At 41.0% G+C, this 22,047-nt stretch overlaps 1 protein-coding gene across 1 annotated transcript in view; it reads left to right on the forward strand.

Annotated features, from left to right (window-relative positions):
- Positions 1–21,344, forward strand: part of ECI2 (enoyl-CoA delta isomerase 2) — a 46,507-nt gene extending 25,163 nt beyond the window's left edge. The window contains exons 5-10 of the mRNA XM_083188004.1: positions 2,147–2,216; positions 7,741–7,843; positions 12,914–13,034; positions 14,813–14,902; positions 18,781–18,924; positions 20,671–21,344. Of these exons, the coding sequence (XP_083044130.1) occupies positions 2,147–2,216; positions 7,741–7,843; positions 12,914–13,034; positions 14,813–14,902; positions 18,781–18,924; positions 20,671–20,826 (684 nt within the window). The 3' untranslated portion in view covers positions 20,827–21,344. The remainder of the gene's footprint in view (positions 1–2,146; positions 2,217–7,740; positions 7,844–12,913; positions 13,035–14,812; positions 14,903–18,780; positions 18,925–20,670) is intronic.
- Positions 21,345–22,047: the final 703 nt, after the last annotated feature.

Raw genomic sequence — 22,047 nt, forward strand, 5'->3', positions numbered from 1 at the left:
TACATCAGTTGTAATGCATGGTCACATTAACTATGAGAAGTATAGAGATGTTCTCAATAATGCATTGTGGCAGTTCTACGGAAATGTTTTTTTCAGGACAAAAATGTCACTTGTCATGTTTCCAGGGCAACGCTGTACTGATATGAAGAAAATTCTATAACCAGAATTAGCAGGTGAACTCCGCGTCCAGATCTTAGCCATATTGAGAACCTCTTAAACAAATTGAAGCAACGGGGGCTTTCGCACGGGGGAGCGATGTTTTACTACTGCACATGGACATTTCTGCGCATTTGCATACACTTGGTGTGAGCGGGCATGGCAAACTGCTAGTTCGCCATCCCGTCCGCACCTATCAATGGTGGATAGTGGGTGTGGGATGGCGGCCACAGGCTGCGCCCATGGGGAACGCCCAGCATTTCATGGGTGTTGCCATGAAAACACTGGGCGTTGCCATGGAAATTTGGCAGTTACGCGGCTGCCCGTGGCAGGCAGCTCACATCATCGGATGTCAGCTGCCCACCCTCTTTCCGTATTGGAAGCATGCAAAGCTCAGACACCAGAAAGTGTCTTAGTTTTGCGCGCTTCTTCCAAATCATTCGATGGTCAGCAACCATCAAATGATTTGTCCCCCGCACCCAAGGCCACGAATGGATGTTTATGCAGAACACCTATTTGCAACCTTGCGGGGAAGTCACCGAGGCGGGGCAGGCTGCTGTGCGCATGGTGGGCAGCGTTAAAGCCACAATGCAGCACTGCGAAATTCAGAGTTGCGTGTGGACTAGAATAAGGTCCTCTGTGAGGACTCGACCTTCAGTGTCAGATAGTCACTGTACTTAAGGCAAATGACAAAACATACTGCCTGCTCTTGTAAAATAAATTGTGGACCGTTCTCTAAGAGGGGTGTCTGTAATAATCACTGCAGTTGGTTGACCAACAAAATACTGACATCCGTAAAATCTTGATGATCTTTTTGCTGTCAGTGTCCCATCACTTTTGACTACATAGTGTCTTTTACGTTTTTTTTTGCTCTTCCCCAGATTGTAATTCTACACTTTTTATTAAAAGTTATATTTTAAGTCAATAAGTCGTGCCCCTTTAAAAAGAGTTCTTTTCTTTCTTCTTGGCCATTCTACACAGAGGGCCTAATTCAAAAGCGGTTGCAAAGCAACTATTGCATGCAAATCAATAACCGCATATACATCTGAACCAAAGTGTGCAGCGATTGATTTGCAATGGCGGTTTCAACGACAGATTCATCACAAAAGTATCATAAAGACTTTTGGAGGTGGTAACAGGGAGTCGGATTAAAGCAGGCCTGTCATGTCTGTTTAGATGATGCATAAAGAACCAGTTGCAATCTTACTTGCTACTGGAGAGCCCTTTGTATCCAAGAAGAGCCACCCAGCCTGCACACCTTCAGAGGCACTCAGAATCTGCGTGACAAACTAATATGCAGCAATGGTACCAGTGTTTCTCAGTTTGAACGCCATTGGATGGAAATGATGAGATAGTAGTGGGGTTCCAATGCTCAGCTTAGCTTCTGCACATATTAACATCTAGTAGCAAGTGTGAAAGGTAAAGGATAGTAATCGCAAGATCAGCTATATCTGAACTAAGAACTAAGGCCCTTATTCAGATCTGATTGCAGTACAAATTTATTTTAAAAATTGGCAAAACCATGTGCACTGCAGGTGGGGCAGATGTACCATGTGTAGAGAGAGTTAAATTTGCGTTGGGTTTGTTGAAACTGAAATCTAAATGGCAGTGTAAAAATAATGCAGCCAGTATTTGCCCTGCACAGAAACAAAATAACTCACACAACTCTAACTCTCTCTATACATGTTACATCTGCCCCACCTGCACTGCACATGGTTTTGCCCATTTTGAGAACAAATTTGTACTGCGATCAGATCTGAATAAGGGCCTACATTTGTAAATTCACATTATATAAAATGTATAGCTTATGACTATATAAGGAATGATGGCTCATCATGAATTCTGTCCTATGGTGTAGTTATCCCAGAAAAACATGACATTTCCCATACAACTCTCACACAAGACAAATTCTTAGAAAAGTCTTTAAAAGTATTTCAGTAATTGCTGAGTGCCAGTTTTAATGGGCATGAGTTTTTTTGTTTCATTTCAGATGTATGAGGAGATTGGTCTGGCTTTAGAGGAAGCCGCAAAAGATGATTCTGTTATTACAGTCTTCACTGGTATGTTTATATGCACTTTGTTGACTGTTTATTTGGTGTCAGATAGCACACACTGGGGCAGATGTATGAAACAGTGATACGGGAGGAGAAGTAAGCCAGTGGAAAAGTTGCCCATGGCAACCGATCAGCATTAAAGTAAAATCTATAATTTGCATAATATAAAATTATACAGAGCAGCTGATTGGTTGCCATAGGCAACTTCTCCCATATCACTGCTTCATACATCTACCCCAGTGGGCGGTTTTCAATTTTTTAAATGAAAATACAGAATTTTTCGGGCCAAAAAAAATGGGATAGGATGGGTCAGAAACAAATCTATGATCATGAAAAAAAAAATCAAACATTTTGGCGGAATTGATTTCCCTCCAATAATTTTTTCTTTTTAAAAATCTGTCTCTCAATATAGTATTTATTTATATATAACATGCTCACACTTGCACAGAATGGGGAAATCATTTGAGGGTTAGTGAATTGCGTTTGGATTGGCAGTGAATAGCAAAGGCCCTTATTCTGGTTCACTCGCAAAATTCCTTTTTAAATGGACAAAACCATGTGCACTGCAGGTGGGGCAGATGTAACATGTGCAGAGAGTTACATTTGGGTGAGTTATTTTGTTTCTGTGCAGGGAAAATACTGACTGCTTTATTTTTCCATTGCAATAAGATCTCATTTTGAAGTAAAACCCCACCCAAATCTAATTCTCTCTGCACATGATACCCCCCCTGCAGTGCACATGGTCTTCTCCATTTGAGAAGGAATTTGCCTTTGCGAGTGAACCAGAATAAGGACCAAATAGCTAAGTTCATGTACAGTGAGGGTTTTCACTCTGTCTGGATCGCGGCTATCTGCTCGCAGTCATCTGCAAATTTGCAGATGAGCAATCAGGTCTAAATTGGTCCCCTAAACAATCATCCATGTCACTATTGCAAAAATGTTTTTCTACTATTTTTTTGAATTTGCTTCCAGACCTGGGCATTTGTTATATTGATGAAGCATACATGTTTTTTGACATGTAGGTCGTAAGAAAAAAAAAACATAGACAATCCAACTGGAATGTCTGGAAAATGAAAATAATTAGACAAAACTGATTTGCAACCTGGAACATACATAGCAGAAGTGAATGATAAAATCAGGTACATTGGGCATATTATTCAATGTAATGAGGAGGAACAAGATGTACTGCTTAATGAAACTAATTAAATCAATACATGTGTTGTCCTAGTCTGTAAGAGATGACAATTGTTTTTTCGTTCCATGTACTCACATCCTCTGTGTAACAGAAGTGACTACTTTCCAAGAAAGTACTGGAAGGCAGTAAACACTTTCTGCTGACACTTTAAGGAAATTACAGGCAGTTACAAAAGGTTCCAAACAAGGAAAAATTAGTTGTTTGACTCGACTAAAGTTGTGGACTCGAGTTATATTCTCTATAGTCTCTATATTCTTCTTTGCTAATAATCAAACATCAACTTCATGATTTTTTTTTTCTCCACTATAAAAGTGTTTTTTTGTTGGGTAGTAATGTATACTGTACCTTTGTTAAAAATTAAGACGTCTAATGTCAATTTAACAATTTAATAATTCTGGTCGAAAAAGAGCATTTTTACTGTAACGCTAAACAGAAGACAGATATAATAAATAAAGTAATTTGGTTTAGATTTTTGGATTCGCAAGGAAGTTACCATAGCAATAATTAATAATGTAAAAATCCATATTTAATAAGCTAATTGTGAGACAGTCAAGATATTTGGCAGAAACAGTTGTTTTGACATACTCTTTTAAATAAAAAAAATTCAGAAAATCTGAGATGGGTGGTGGACACCCCTGGTTGAGCTGACATGGAATGACCCCACTGCTAATTGGATATCACCCTTAGTAGTTAATGCACAATGAGCCGGCAGCCATCTTTATCAATATGTATTTGCAGCAGTCTAATGCACCAACAATTGATACAGATACTTATAAGCGTATATGTGTCTTTGTAGAGGTCTGCATCTATTTGCAATTATGTGAACACATATGGATCTCTTTTGGTAGGCTTCAGACAGACTAAGCACTTTTACAAATGTCACAGAACTCGGGTGACTTAGTAGTTATTTTTCCTTTTGCACAAGTTTCAGTTTCTACAGATGTTGTTTTTGGGTTCTTTTTTTTTTTTCTTTTTTTTATATTGTTATTTGCCTTTTCTGACCACTATATGTTCCAGCATAGAACACTTTCAAAATATAAGGTGTGCCCAAATGAAAAGGAAACTTTTGCTGTATAGGCGTTGTATCTAATCGCTGTTGGTTAATGTGTTTTGCCGATAGACTGAGTGGCGGTTTCCCCCAATTATACATATGTAGTGAACGGGTGTGGATCATTAGGTTGACCACAGGAAGGTTGACAGGCCTTAGGGCGACACACTCAAAATGTCAACATCGCTTTAAGTGGACAGGGTCTTTCGGTTGAAACAAACATTAGGTCGAAATGGGGAAGGTGGACAGTCAAAAGGTCGACATGGATTTTCCCATTTTTCTGTCCCGAATGTCAATACTATTGACCTAGACAACGTATCGGTGCACCGTGTCCCTTGTGTGGCTCGCTGCGCTCGCCATGCTTCAAGCACGGTGGCTCGCTACACGTGGCGCAACATTCTATTCTCCCTCCACACCCTAGTGCAGGGGTGGGGAACCTCCGGCCCGCGGGCCGGATACGGCCCCCGCAGCCAGTTTGTCCGGCCCGGCTGCCCGCCCGCACACATGCCCGCTTACCCTCCCTCCTGTCAAACAGAAGCGGTGATGCGCCGCCTGATCGCCCGGCCAGATAAGGGGGAGAGCTGTGGAGACGCGCTGGCCAATCACTGCGGGCTGTAGTGGTGACGTGCCCGCCAATCACTGCGGGCTGTAGGGACTTCCATCCTCTCGCGAGTGCTGTGATGCGCCCATCATGCACTGCATGGGCGGGAGCATTGCGAGAGGACGGAGTCCATCAGCCACAGCAGCAGCAGCCGCATTACCCTGTTCAGCCGGACCTACAGTAATTACTGTAAAAAATAAATAAAAAAAGTAAATGCTGCTCCTGGCTCATCACTTTCCCTAGCTGCCAACCACCCAGCCTCACTCATGCCGACCTCCCTTCCCCAGTGACTGACAGATCCAGGGGTTGTCATTTATTCATAAAAAGTGACAGTGTGGAGGAAGGGGGGGGGGTGTCTCCCCCAAACAGGATTATGTGATTATGTCTGATTATCCGACATAATCACATAAACCTGTTTGTGGTTGACACCCCCCTTCCTCCACACTGTCACTTTTTATGAATAAATTACATCCCCTGGATCTGTCAGTCATCCATATCACCCTCACACCACTGCACATTAATTAGCCCACCCTGGTGTCTCTGCAGTGGTGGGCAGAACTGTTATGCATATGTCCGCATGTATATAATGCCCACATGTATGCGCCGCTGCCCGTATGTATAATGCCCACATGTATATACCGCTGCCCGCATGTATATAATGCCCACATGTATGCGCCGCTGCCCGTATGTATAATGCCCACATGTATATACCGCTGCCCGTATGTATAATGCCCACATGTATATACCGCTGCCCGTATGTATAATGCCCACATGTATATACCGCTGCCCGTGTGTATAATGTCCACATGTATACGCCGCTGCCCGTGTGTATAATGTCCACATGTATACGCCGCTGCCAGTGTGTATAATGCCCACATGTATATGCCGCTGCCCGTGTGTATAATGCCCACATGAAAATGCCGCTGCCCGTGTGTATAATGCCCACATGTATATGTCGCTGCCTGTATGTATAATGCCCACATGTATATACCGCTGCCCATATGTATAATGCCCACATGTATATACCGCTGCCCATATGTATAATGCCCACATGTAAATACCGCTGCCCGCGTGTATAATGCCCACATGAAAATGCCGCTGCCTGAATGTATAATGCCCACATGTATATACCGCTGCTCGTATGTATAATGCCCACATGTATATACCGCTGCCCATGTGTATATTGCCCACATGCATATACCGCTGGCCGTGTGTATAATGCCCACATGTATACGCTGCTGCCCGTGTGTATAACGCCCACATGTATATACTGCTGCCTGTGTGTATAATGCCCAAATGTATACGCTGCTGCCCGTGTGTATAACGCCCACATGTATATACCGCTGCCCGTGTGTATAATGCCCACATGTATATGCCGCTGCCCGTGTGTATAATGCCCGCATGAATATATTGATAATTTTTATATGGCCCCCGAAGGATTTTATAAATATCCAAATGGCCCTTGGTAGAAAAAAGGTTCCCCACCCCTGCCCTAGTGGATGGTGGGGCATGAATTGCTGCCTATCGGCACGTCGGCTCAAGAAAAAAGGGAAAAAACCATGTAAACCGTTTGAATGTCAACCTTCCCCATCTTAACCTAATGCTTGAGTCGACCTAAAGCCATGTTGACCTTCAGTGGTTGACCTAATGCATGTAGACCTTTTTTAAGGTCTACCTAGTGACCGAATACTGTAGTGAACGTCTTCGCCTCAGTTTCTTCTTTCCTGGAAAGTTGTTTTGCACAGTTGGATGCATGATGGATTCCTCCAGATCAGTGCAAAGAGTTGTTATCCAGTTTCTTTGCGCGGAAGGCGAGCATGCTTCAGAAATTTATTGCAGGATGAAGTAACTAGATACATGTGGGCCCCATAACAAAAGTTTGTAAGGGCCCCTATTTATCACCTTATGCTGAAAAATGTATACAGCACATGATACTTTGACAGGCAAAGTGGGCCCCTCTAAGCTCTGGGCCCCATAGCAGCTGCACCCCCTGCACCTATGGTAGTTACGCCCTTTTCAGAATCGTCAGATTACCACACGTGAAATTGCTGCTGCACTGCAATAGCAATGCAATCTGTTCCTTGCTCCATTTACCGAAACAGATGGGTCAAGCAAATGCCCATTATTACCAATTTCGGATTTTCTGACAGATGCTTGGGCACCCACTGTGCATAAACTTTGCCATAACCAAACTTGTTGTGCAGCAGCAATTTTACATGTTCTGACGTATGAGATCCTCCACAGCCCAAATCGTGCGGAGACACTGCTCTCCGTACACCGCCTTCATCCTATATTTCTGAAGCATGCTCGCCTTCTGTGCAAAGAAATTGGATAACAGCTCTTTCCACTGATCTGGAGGAATCCATCACCCATCTGACCAAGCAAAATAACTTTCCAGGAATAAAGAAACTGAATCGAAGCCGTTCACTGCACAAGCGCAACTGGATAAAACGCAGCGCTATCTATCGGCAAACGGATTAACCCACTACGATTAGATATGATGCCGCTACAGCAAAAGTCTTCATTTGGGCCCATCTTATATGTTATGTAACACCGGTGATATCACTACTATCAAAAATATATGGCGATATTTTGCATATACGGTATTTCTTGTGTATTTAATATAGGCCTATGATGTCATTAATGTGGCTAATCTCAATGTATGTGCTCTCTTTATGTATTGCAGGACATGGTGATTTTTTTTGCAGTGGCAATGACTTGAATAATTTCACAAACATTCCGGCAGGAGGCAAAGAGAAGATGGCTAGCGATTCTGCAGTAGTTTTAGAGTGTGTGAATTATTAGTCAGTTTATTGTATTCACCTTGTACATATTCTAGATACCCCATTTTTGTAATGGCATGCTGTTTGGTTTCATTTAAGATAGATTGGATAAAAATAATTGATATAATTAAGTTAATTTTACTTATACGGCTTTTAGCCGCAAATGCAGGGTCGCACTGGGACCTTAAAACGGTTGAGTCCGGTGTGACCCTGCATTTGTGGTCTGTTCAGATTGCATCAGTAAACCGGCAATATTGCCGGTTCTCTGACATCATGTGGGACCGTGTCGGAGCGTCATCGGGGGCAGGGGAGGAGGCAGCGCTTAAAGCTGGCGCTGCTTCAAGTGCTGCCTCCTCCATAGTGTGAACAGGAAACGGTTCACTCTACCTGATTAACCCGTTCGAACTGCACAGCAACACAGCAATGAACCAGTAAGAACCCTTATTTTTACCTGGTTCGTATTGCTGTGTGGCTACCGGTTAGCTGTAACCGGTAACCCCTTTCACATCGCACCTAATTACCGGGTCAAACTGGCATGAACCCGTAATTAGGTGCAATGTGAAAGGGGTACTAGATAGCAAAGGATCAGCAAGAGTACATCTGACACTAATAATTGTGCCATAAGCCTCATGCACAAAGTGCAACAATGATGGCATGGCAAGATATGACCCTCAGCCCTGTCCAGCTTGATTACCCTGGTCTGACTCCTTTTTAAATAATACATACTGGTAGGCACTCAATCAATTTGGTGAAAGGAAGGGGTAATAATACCGAGTAGGAAAAAACAAATGGTTCCCCCAGCACACTGAAAGATATCAGTAACCAGATTTAAAAAGCACATGGTAGTAGGATTCAGAGATCTTGGTTACATAGAAACAAATAATTTGACGGCAGATAAGAACCACCTTGCCCGTCTAGTCTGCAGCCTTTTTTAAACATGTTACCTCAAACCATATTTGATAATTATTTCTTTGTAAGGATATCAATATGCCTATCCCAAGCATGTGTAAATTGCTCTACTGTATTTACCTCTACCACATCTGATGGAAGGCGAATCCATTTATCCACTACCCTTCCCCTGAACCTTCCTCCCTCTAGTTTCAGTGCATGTCCTCTTGTTCTGTTGCTCCTCTTCCTGTGAAGAATGTCTCGCACCTGTACCTTTTTAAAGCCCTTGATTATACTTGAAAGTTTCTATCATGTTCCCCCATTCCCTTCTCTGCTCTAAAGTATACATATTAAGATATTTTAGTCTTTCCTGGTACATTTTGTAATATATGCCATGCACCATTTTAGTTGCCCTTCTTTGTACAGTCTCTAATGTATTTACAGTGGGGAGCAAAAGTTTGGGCACCCCAGGCAAAAATGAATTTTAATGTGCAAAAAGAAGCCAAGGAAAGATGGAAAAAGCTCCAAAAGGCAGCAAATTACAGATTAGACATTCTTATAACATGTCAAAAAAAAGTTTGATTTTATTTCCATTATTTACACTTTCAAAATCACAGAAAACAAAAAATGTCATCTGCAAAAGTTTGGGCACCCTGCAGAGTTTATAGCATGCACCGCCCCCTTTGGACAGCTGAGACCTGGCAGTGTCATGGATTCTTTTCAATCATTGTCTGGAAAGACCAATCTCAAAGGTTTTAAAAGCCCAGACTCATCTGACCTTGCTCCAACAATCAGCACCATGGGTTCCTCAAAGCCAGGCATGTCCAAACTATGGCCCTCCAGCTGTTGTGAAACTACATATCCCAGCATGCTTTGCAACCATTTTAGCATTCCCTAATAGCAAAACTGTGGCATGGCATGATGGGACTTGTAGTTTCACAACAGCTGGAGGGCCATAGTTTGGACATGCTTGCTCTAAGCAGTTGTGTAGAACACTGAAACTGAGAATAGTTGACACTCACAAAGCAGGAGAAGGCTATAAGAAGATAGCAAAGCATTATCAGATTCCCATATCTGTTCAGAATGTAATTAAGAAATGGCAGTCATCAGGAACAGTGGAAATTAAAGCAAGATCTGGAAGACCAAGAAAAGTATCAGACAGAACAGCTCACAGGATTGTGAGAAAAGCAAGTCAAAATCCACGTTTGACTGCACAATCCCTCCAGGAAGATCTGGCAGACACTGGAGTTGTGGTACACTATTCCACTATAAAGAGATACTTGTAATATGGTCTTCATGAAAGAGTCCTCAGAAGAAAACCTCTTCTACGTCCTCACCACAAAAATCAGCATTTGACGTTTGCAAAGGAACATATAGACAAGCCTGAAGGTACATTTGGAGAAGGAAGGGCACAGAATTTAATGAAAAGAACCTCTGTCCAACTGTTAAGCATGGGGGTGGATCAATCATGCTTTGGGGTTGTATTGCAGCCAGTGGCGCAGGGAACATTTTACGAGTAGAAGTAAAAATGGATTCAATAAGATTCCAGCAAATTTTGGACGCTAACTTGATGCCATCTGTGAAAAAGCTGAAGTTAAAGAGAGGCCGGCTTCTACAAATGGATAATGATCCTAAACACACCTCAAAATTCACAGTGGATTACATGAAGAGGCGTAAACTGAAGGTTTTGCCATGGCCTTCACAATCTCCTGACCACAACATAATTGAAAATCTATGGATAGACCTTAAAAGAGCAGTGCGTCAGACAGCCCAGGAATCTCAAAGAACTGGAAGACTTTTGTAAGGAAGAATGGGTGAAGATAGCTCAAACAAAAATTGAAAGACTCTTGGCTGGCTACAAAAAGCATTTACAAGCTGTGATACAAGCCAAAGGGGGCAGTACAAGGTATGCCAGGGTGCAGGGTGCCCAAACTTTTTGCAGACGCCATTTTTTGTTTTCTGTTAGTTTGAAAGTGTAAATGATGGAAATAAAATCTAAACTTTTTTTGACATGTTATAAGAATGTCTAATCTGTAATTTAATGCCTTTTGGAGGTTTTTCCATCTTTCCTTGGCTTCTATTTGCCCATTAAAATATATTTTTGCCTGGGGTGCCCAAACTTTCGATCCCCTCTATATATCCTTCTGGAGATATGGCCTCCAGAACTGAACACAGTACTCTAGATGAGGTCGTATCAAGGACCTATACAGTGGCATTATTACTTCTTTCTTTCTACTACTGATTCCTCTTTCTACTTGCTTCATTGCTAAGTTACGTTGCCTACCTGCCTGTAAGTCCCCTGAAATAGTGACACCTAGATCCCTCTCTTCCTCAGTAGTTTCTATTATAGTGCCATTTAAACTATATTTAGTCTTTGTATTTTTTAGACCCAAGTGCATGATTTCCCATTTTTTTTGGCATTAAACTGTAGCTGCCATGCTCTTGACCATTCCTCTAATCTATCCAGATCATCAATCATTTGATTTACCCCTCCTGGTGTGTCTACCCTGTTGCATACCTTTGTGTCATCTGCAAAAAGGCACATATTTGCAAATACATGGGCAAGCCATCCTTCAATGCTTATTTGGGGTCCATGTAGCTATATCTAGGTACGTAGTACGGCACCCCAAAAATCATTGGCAAATATATGTAACCAAGATCTCTGAATCCTACTACCAGGTTATCATTCATTGTAAAATGGGGGAAACAATTTGTTTTTCCTTTTTTAATAAAGCAGAACTGTGGCCACTGATTAAGCTGTGGGACTTGTATAGTACAGGATGATCATGCAGCCACCATTACAAAACCACACATGCAGGATCCCACAGTGGTATCAGTGGAGGAGCGAACTGCAGTCCAGGCCATTCAGCACCTACTGATATCTCTCCTTCCATCAGAAGAAAGACTCCTGTATCATGGCTGACAGGATACAGTACGTGCAGTCTTTGGACCGTGTGGTATTCAATTAGTGGTAGCTATCAATTAGTGGTAATTATTTATTATTAGTGGGTGCACACCGATACTCCCCTTTGGGGGGTGGGGGCGGGGGGAGTTTTCTAGGGCATTTTGTGACCATTACATTTTCCTTGAGGGTACTATTGTTATCTTATTTATAAAGCATTGCTGTTATGCAGCGTTGTCACTTTAGGACAAGATACATACAGTTACTTGAAACATGAAGTAACATTTTGCAGGTTACTGGACCCCAGATGCAGCACTTAAAATATTTCGGGCTGCCCATCACTGGCACACAATAGATACCAGTCATTACCCTGTACCAAATGCATTCAAGTATATCTATAAAAACAGGAAGCTCTTCATACTGCTAGTCAGTACAGTCTTTCTACAAATACATTATTGAGTTATACTCAGAATTTGTTCTCACTTTAAACCTTTTGCATGAAGTCAGAAATGTTTTGTTTGTGCATTCACACCAGGTTTCGCTGGGTGAATCGGAGTAAGCAGCTGCACAAAATATTCAGTATATACTGTAAATCCATTCATCCTTGCCAAAAATGTCATATGGCTTCACTTCTCTATGTGAATGTTAGGAATAGTACATCAGTATAATGAGAGCCGTTAGTCTTGTGTATGGGAGCCATTAGCCAAGTGTGCTTGCAAATAATACAATTTATTACACATGTGTTCAAATACATCTATCCTCCATGCGATACAAGTTGTTTTACAGCTAACATGTGAACGCCATATGACTCTGTAGCACCGGACATCTTTGCTTTGCTTCCACTGATTAAAATGATATGTGGCAGATACAGCAGCAGTCACACACATAATGTAGACATGCTGCATATCATTTTAATTAGCAGAAGCTGCTTGTGCATAGTGTATAACGTTTTGTTAATAATGTGCATTTAATGGAAAAAGTTGCAAAAAAAAAAAAAGTACGGAGAAAGGCTGTTTCACACAAAATGAGGCTAGATGTACTTGGGAAATGTGTATATTTTTGTGGCATGGGTGGGGAAATTTATTATGTAAATCATGGGTCTTCAACCTATGGCCCTTCAGATGTTGTGAAACTACATGTTCCAACATGCATTGCCACATTTTTTCCTATAAGAGCATGCCAAAACTGTCAGGGCATGATGGGAAATGTAGTTCCACAACATCTGGAGGGCCAAAGGTTGAAGACCTGTGATGTAAATAAAGGTTTCATATTTTTTTTTTCACCAGGGCATTTGTCAGTAAAATCATTGATTTTCCTAAGCCACTCATTGCTGTTGTAAATGGTCCTGCAATTGGCATCTCAGTGACTATATTGGGGTTGTTTGATCTGGTCTATGCTACAGACAGGGTAAGTTTCACTAACCGGCACAGTATATTTAGATTTAATATATTTAAACTGATTAAAATATATAATATTTTATCTATAATTTCTTGTCCGCTATTAAGTAATCTACTGTCCCCTAAAGGAAAGAATAGATTACTTATTTCAGCAAATACCCACTAGAACCCTAAAGGGAGTGTGATTAATGGACCATACAAAAATATAATTTTATTACACCATTGTAATAGCAAGAACACAATAACTTGCAGATTAAAAACATGTTGTGGCTGATCTATTTACATTTTGTTCCTTCTGATTCTCAATAAACATAGCATGTAGGTATTAATGTAAGTGAAGGGTAAATATAAAAAGCAAATTTACGAAGATCGAATGGGTATGAATTTATCCATTAGTACCCACTCAATACCATTCTCGGCTGCGAATCGCACATCTGCAAATATACAACATTCAGAATTTGTCTGATTTCTCACTTTTACAAATAGAAGTCACGGCAGCAAAAACATACAAATCAATAGACCATTGATAGAACTCAGCAAGACTTTACCTGAGGCACAGGACACATCAGCAAATTTACTATAATTCGAATGAGAAAATTCAGCCACGTTGTGCGTGTTTGTGTTTTTATTTTAGTTTTGGTTTCACTGTGGAACTACAAGTCCCAGAGGGCCCTTTAATTCCCTGTATGCTGGTACTTGTGGTTATCCAAGTATCTGCATATGAGGGAGGCTTGCTGGGACTTTTAGTTCCAAAGCCAAACCAAATATTAACTCTTTAATTTTACACTTTCTGTACTATCAACACGGCATCCGCTGCCCAGGAGTGCCGGGCATAGCCACGGGCTGCAACCCCTGCCCTTGGCGGATACCTTTTTGGAGGGGTCCCCACTCCCCCAAGGACACTGACCAGTTGGGGGTTAATGCCACGGTCGCGGTACTTATATAAAAGTGTCCCCCAGCAGTGGAATTGGCTTACTGACTGGTGGAGTGCTGGTTTAAAAAATACGGGGGACCCCTATTTCTTTTTCCCCTTTAGTTTTGGAACTAGGACCAGACTGGTCTAAGAGCCCAGTGCTGGTTCTTTAAATATCGGCAACCTACATAATTTTTCCCAAAATGTTTAGATCCAAGATGGCCAAAAGAGCCTGGGGCTGGTTATGCTTGGGAGAGGGGACCACACACAGTTTTTTTTGTTGTTGTTTTTTTTATTTTAACTCTTTCTTTTAGTTTTACACATAGAAGCAGCACACAGATCTTACTGATGTTGGTGTGATGCTTCAGGCTCCGCTGTATATGGCTGCCAGTAAACAGCCAAATACGTACCCCTTTACCTTCAGAAAATACAAATCCAGAGAACTTGGAAGCTTTGTAAATTTGCCAAAATGCACAATCTTAGTAAATGTTCCTATTAATGTGTAGATTTATAACTGCATTTCTGCCTTTTTGCTAAATTAAATTCTTAATTTGAACATCTTTTCCAGAAGAGTTTCTTTAAAAAATGTCTGTGGCATTACAAGGGTTTTTGCCTTCATTTCATTACCTATACATAGTGTGTATAATGCTCAGAACCCTGAGGGCAAAATTGTATATGTGATGTATTACTGATATATAAAGTTTTCTTTTCAAAATAAAAATATGCCCTCCTTACTGATTGGGTGCACTGTGCTAGAGTGAACACTTATACTAGATTGCACTGGTTTATTTTTTCGACAATGCAGCTCTCACTTCTTTTGGTAAAATACATGCACACTGCAAGTATGACCATGTCGCTTTTTTTTTTTTTTGCAGGCAACTTTCCACACTCCTTTCAGCCAGTTAGGGCAAAGTCCAGAGGGTTGTTCTTCGTACACTTTCCCACGTATTATGGGAGTAAGCAAAGTAAGTCATGATGCATAATGAAGTCTGCAATCTTTGCAGATTTGCAGTTGGAAATTATATACTGTAAGTGCAGTTGAATTGCTGATGCCAGATACGGGATTTTTTTTCCAATTTAAAATATTTTTAAATACATTTTGGTACATTCTGCAATAGTGATTAGCAAAAGTAGTCAGATTATTTTTGAAGTTTTACTTTTTTGTAGAAGTATTATTTACTGTATGCTTATATATATGTATACTTCGGATAATGACAATTTTCAGATCATAGAAACTGTATGGTAACCTGACCTTTCCCAAAACCTAAAATACAAACATTGCAAAAATTAATGCTTCAAATACCTAAGGGCTTAATATTTACCTAATAATATATACAAATTATTTATGAGCTCCAGAAAAGCCTATCCTTTAATGAATAAATAAATGATACATTGCATCTTTCTTGCCAAGACTTGCTGCAAAGCCCCTACCAAGGACACCCACACTGCTCTGGTTAGACCTTGAATGATATCCTCAGAGCCTTACACAATCGTCAAAGTCGGTTAAGATGAATAAACTTCACGCTTACTGTAGGCCCTCATTCTAATTGACTTGGTAAGCTGCAAAGCTTGCAGCTTACCAAGTCCTTGTAATGCCGCCCTGGTGATTACACCCCACACACCCAATCACTGCTGTTTCCCCTTGCAACTAATGCGGGGGGGGGACCATGCATGGGAACGCCCATGAAACGCTGTGCTTCCCATGTAGGAACGCCGCCCCCCTCCCCCCACTGTGCGTTCGCCACATCGACAGTGCAGGATTGCGAGGGCGCTTGCACAGAAGCCCTGCACATGAGCATATGACAATATGCGCATGCACAGAACTTCACCATTGGTCCCCGGTGCGAACGTATGGTGGATGCTTGCTAATTAGTGCCTTAATATCGAATGTTTCATGCTCGCTGAACTAAGCATCAAAAAGATCTGGACTTGGTCTTGATATTCCCATGCACTGGTCCTCTGTTCCAAATAATAATTTTCCAAATTATGATATGTCACTCGTATACTATATCCTGTGAGGAGAAGAGGCATTGTATTGTCGACACAAGAACTGGTTTTGCTGAATTTTACATGGTACAGTCACATGGTCACTACAAGTAGATGTAGTGAGTTCTGTCTCCTTTTTGATCCTCCTAAATAATAACCAGGGCTATTTTTCAGTAGGCTCCAGCAGGAACTGAGGCCCTTATTCTAGTTCTTTCTGACAAAATATTTCTTAGATGGACAAAACCATGTACACTGCAGGTGAGGCAGGTGTTACTTGTGCAGAGATAATTAGATTTGGGTGGGGTTTTACATCTGCCTCACCAGTGCACATGGTTTTGTCCATCTAAGAAATATTTTGTCAGAAAGAACTAGAATAAGGGCCTCAGTTCCTGCTGGAGCCTACTGAAAAATAGCCCTGATAATAACCATCCCCTACCATTAGACAATGCTTGTAATGTAAAAGGCCTATAAATAAATAGGAATAACAGGAGGGATTTGAAAAACTCCAAGGTATTTTGTAGTAGAGACGAAAGGAATGGCTGTTATGCTAAACTTTAGTTTACAAAAAATTAATAATCGCCAAATAAAGTGGGTAAAGTGATTAATAAAAAAAGCCTGTTTACATGAGGGTTAGTAAAAAAAAAAAATATTAGTCATCTTAAGGTCCATACACACTGGGTGATTTTGCCCATCGTGTATGGACAACGATGAAGGGGAAAATCGCTGGGCTGAAATCGCTCAATGCATACACACTGAGCATTTTTCGCCCTTCTGAGCAATTTTTCCAGGGGTGGAGGACTTTTTCCGTAGCTAGACGCTATGGAAAGCCACACACCCCATCACTCATCTATTGGTAATACCAGTAGATGAGCTGCGGGGCCAGCAATTGATGTGGGAGAGCACATCAGCAATAACCACTTGTCGCTATCCCGTACACACTTGGCGGCTTTTAAGCTGACAGCAGCTCAAAAAACAAAACAAGGCTGCTTTCAGCTCAAAGCCTCCCATTGTGTATGGGCCTTTAGTAAGTTGCATTTTATGCAGATTTATAACAACCAGTTCTTTGAATTAAATATTGGATTTGCAGGTTAACAGTTAATTTAGCACAAAACAAATATAAATGCAAAAATGTGAGTCACTGTGTTCAGTAATGATGGTTTAAAAAAAAAACAGTAAAACAAATATCTATTGATTTGCGTTTGTGCAGATACAGGGCCAGATGCACTAAGCTTCAAAAAGTGATAAAATGGACAGTGATAAACAACCAACCAATCAGCTCCTGTCTGACATTTTTCAAAGTCAGGTAGGTAGGAGCTGATTGGCTGGCTGTTTATCACTATGGAAGCTCTGTGCATCTGGCCCACAGACTATTACCAGCTTTTTGTGCCAGTCTCCATTTCCTTTGACAATCACTGTGCACCAGAAGCAATGAAAGCAGGAGATAACCATGGTGTTACACTTACACCAATCGGCTCCTATATTAGCAGAGCAATGGCTGAGACTCTCAGCCACGGGTCAAACACAAGGCCCGCGTGCCAAATCCGGCCCGCCAGACCTTCGTCATGTGGCCCACGTGAGGAGATAGCACGCAGGGCAGTGTGTCCCAGCTCCTGCCTAGGCCACCTCCTCTCACCCACCCCACCGTGGCAGAAACATGGCTGCCGGCCTCTACGGCTACGTGGAGGAGGGCCCGGCCGCCTGTTCCCTCTGATGCCCGGCAGTGACAGACACTGGCTGGGGACGTCATGACGATGACGCCGCCCACCCATGCGTCTGTAGAGAAGTAGGAGCAGGCAGGGAAGCTGGACCGGGAGTCGGGGACAGTGTGGCCGCAGCAAGCAGTGAAGAAAAGCTGGAAGCTGCAGCAGCTGCAGGATAGACGAAGAAACAGTAAGGATGAGGATCACACTCACAATAAAAAAAATATATATATCTGCTGTTTTCTGAGGTGTCCCCGTGTATAATAATGCCATGACACCACAGGCTGCTCCTCCTGTATAATCATTTATGTGTCATGGCATTACTTTTATTATATTATACAGGGGGAGCAGTCTGTGGTGTCATGGCATTATTATTATACAGGGGGAGCAGAATGTGGTGTCATGGCATTCATTTTATATTATACAGGGGGAGCAGCCTGTGGTGTCATGGCATTATAATTATACAGGGGGACCTACAGATACAACCGGCCCTTTGAGGGTGACCAAACTGCTGATGCGGCCCCCGATGAATTTGAGTTTGACACCCCTGGCTGAGAGCATGAGCAGGTATGGAGTAGAGGAAATACTTGCACTGTTCGTTTAGCACTATGCTTATACTACCTCTCAGAAGGAAGCACCAGTGGTTGGTGTTACTGTCATACTGCACTCCTGGCAGTGTAGTGGCCTGCAGAGAACCAGGTTTCTGGATGAGACTGTCAGATAGGAAGCAAAGTCATATCCTTTCCTTTGCTGCCCCGTGAATTGTGCTACTAGAGAGCAGATTTTCTCCCCATCATAACTAATGAGGTGTACAAGTTTCTTAAAGCAAAAAGAATGCAAGGCTTCAACACTATCCATGCAAACCAGGACCCTTATGTAGAAGTGTTTATCAATAAAGTGTCCTTTGAACAGTTGTGCCTTGAAACAAGAAAAGTATAACATTAAAGATTAACATTGAGCCATAAAAAACTGTGTTCAATTCTATAATTGCAGACATTTTCTATTGCTGATTTTCACATAGGAGAAATGTGACCCTTATTGCAGAATTGGCCAATGCACTGTAGAAATAAGGACCTGCTCTGCTAAATGCTAAAGTCCGGCCTTGTTTGGCATTTTAGAAGCAAACTTTATAAAGCTTGTCCATGTCATTACAACAGGCTGTAGAAGTACTTCTCTTCAACAAGTTGCTGACTGCACATGAAGCCTGTAAGCTGGGACTCGTCGCTGAGGTTTTTCCAGACAGCACTTTCCAAAAAGAAGTTTGGGAAAGATTGAAGGCTTATAGCAGCTTACCTAAGAATGTAAGTTTGACACCTCATTATCTCTATACTGTCACTAAAGGCTGATAACTGTAGTATGTACTCATTAGGAATTGTAAGATTTGTTCTTATTATGTAAAGTACATTCAGTATTTGTAAAGACTTTGCTAAGTTTTTCAAAGTATGAGAAGAGGGTGGTTTAATGATATAGGGCAGTATTCAATGAAAAAAATTCGCAGTGCATGGCGAGAGATTTTTTCTCTTGCCATGCACCCGCCCTGTTCCGGAGGGCTCGCTGCCACTCCTGCTCCCTCTATTCAATGTGGTTAAGACTCGCCGCCACTCGCGGCGAGTCTTAACCACTGCAGCGGACGAGCGTCCGCGGCAGGGAGCTGGCAGGGAGCCGTGGGACGGTGGCAGCCAGGGAGAATAAAGTCTCCCTGGCTGCCCCAGAACATATGTGGAGGGGAGGTGGGCTCCCCGGGACCCAGGCAGCACAAGCTGCCCCCCCTATAGCCAGCGGGGGACCCAGTATTCACTGCACCCGATCGTGCATATGTAATGATCGGATGCAGTGAATATATGAATATCTAATGAGCGGCTCGAGAGCTCCGGCCCCCAGCTTTTTTTTTATTAAATATATATTCATGTGCTATAAGCACATGAATAAAAATAACATGCCCCTTCACAGAAAAAAAATCCAGATTTTTTTACACCAAAATAAAAAAACAAAACTTTTGGTTTAAAAGTTCACATTCCAGCTCTCCATGAAAAGATGGAGAATTGCTACACGGAGAGAGACGGCGAAAATCACTTAGAAAGACGGCGAATATTTCACATTAAATAGGGTTGCTCACTTTTGGAGAGCAAAATGCTCCGTCCAAGGCGAAAAAAGCACAAATTCGCCCTAAAACAGGGTGAATTTTTCTCATTGAATACTGCCCTCAGATAGGCAACCATAGAGAGGAAGGGAAAAATAATCATTTATTCACCTACATAATTGTCTTGAGTTAGCGTGTTTAAAAGCACAAAACTTTAATAGTCCATTTTAAAAGGTGGTCGACGTTTTATATTTATATATAGGAGGGGAGGAGCCGGCACTCACAAACTACTCGTCCAACTGCTGGGGTGCAAGTCCCAGGCTGAAGTCCAAACATGGGGTTTACAGCCAAATCAGAAAGCAGTTGCTTTCTGAGCTGTAAACCATCTTTGTGCTGGTCCTGACAAAGAGCCCTGGGAGGCTTGAAACGTGATGTATTAAACCTTTTAAATTGCATCTTATCTGAAAGCCTGGTGAGTGCTCTTTACTGAACTTCTACTATATATATATATATATATATATATATATATATATATATATATATATATATATCTATAGATATATATATATATATATATAGATAGATATATATATATATATGTCGAATGCAAAACGGTGAATCAAAACAGTGAATCATGGCAAAAATCATGCTGAAACCAGTTCTCCATCTTAGCAGTTACATTTTTTTTACAGTAATAAATGCAGAAGAAATAAATACTAAGATATGAAAGACTTTTTTATATTTAAATTTCTTCCAAGTCCCTGGGACACAAAATGTCTGTCTTCTCCAGTTATTTATGTACTTCATTCTGTAACTTCAAATAATGACACAAACATGTTTAGGATTAATGTACTGTATATGCTTTACAAATGCACTTTCCCCTTTTTTGTTTCCTGTGCACATTGAAAAAGAAAATGTATTGTCCTAAAAATTCAAAAATTTATTTTTTTGGCTTTTTTTCCAACAGTCCTTAGCTTTTTCCAAGCAGCTGATTCGTGAGACTGAAAAGGAGAAGCTACATGCTGTGAATATTCAAGAGTGTGAGCGCCTGAAGGAACGCTGGCTGTCGGAGGAATGCATGAACGCAATTATTAGCTTCTTCCAAAAGAAAGCAAAGTTATGATTTTTACCTTAATGCTCTTTAAGTTCAGGAATATTTCATTTGTATAATAACCTTATTAATACACAAGAAACTCATTTTGTAACGAAGTTTTCATAAAAGCAATGCCACCATTTGGGGGTTTTATATTAATTCAAAAATAGTTGCCGTAACATTATAATATACTGTAGTTTTGTAATAATATACAGTATGCCCCTCACTATCTGTTGGTCTTTTTTTCATCATTTTCACTCTCTTCAATTTTTGGTCAATTTAAATACTTTTTTCTTATATTCCAAAAAATAGCCCTGACATTGATATTTGTGAACATGCGATATGAAAATGCTGTGTCAAATACACAAAACACTAACAATCTTAGTGACTAAATTATTCTTTTTGATTCTTTAATTGTAGTGAAAATATAACAGATGCTTATACTTAATCCCATACACAACCAGTCCTGCGCTGACATGTTTTCATCTCTACTGTGAGACTTTTTGAAGATTATCTTTTATTTTTATTAAAGTTTAGGAACTAATGAATTCTATGAGTAATTTAATTCTACATGTATTATTGTTAGAAGTACTGAATTAATTAGTAGCATTTTGTAATAGTGCTGGAGCAGTATTCTATTGTACTTTATGGATCCACACTCTTACACTTTGTATACAGTATGTGCTTGCGGCACCCATTGCAGAGGCCAGAGAGTCTTCTTGCAATGACTGAGATTCTTGGCCTCTTCTCTCTCCCAAAATGGCATCTGAATCAGCCCATTGTGAAATGAGTTCACAATCAGTTCTAATCTCACCCCGTTTTAAATGACAATCCATTCCTTACATAAATCATGTTTCTGCTGGGTCTTTAATCGATTGCTTAGATTTTTATCCAGCAAAGTAATATGAAAGAAAGATATAATGGTTGCAATTCAATTGCCAGTGAAGGGTGAGCTATCCGGCTTCCACATAAAGCATGGTGATTGCGGCACAGATTCACCCATGCAAACAGATTCACCCCTTAATTGAATTTCCCCAATGTATATGGTATAATACATTGAGAGTTTACACAACCCAGTGTAGTTCTGCTCACCTAAAAAAAAAGGTGAAGCTCATAGCATTACAGAAATCATAATTTATTTTATTCTGGTCCTTTGGAGCACTTCTTGATATATATTTCATAATAGATAAGTGATTATATAATTTTCCTGGTCAAACTGCAGAACAATTAAATACACTTTTTATTGTCCAG

This window comes from Crinia signifera, chromosome 5, assembly GCF_055691185.1.
Source record: "Crinia signifera chromosome 5, ASM5569118v1, whole genome shotgun sequence".
Taxonomy (NCBI): domain Eukaryota; kingdom Metazoa; phylum Chordata; class Amphibia; order Anura; family Myobatrachidae; genus Crinia; species Crinia signifera.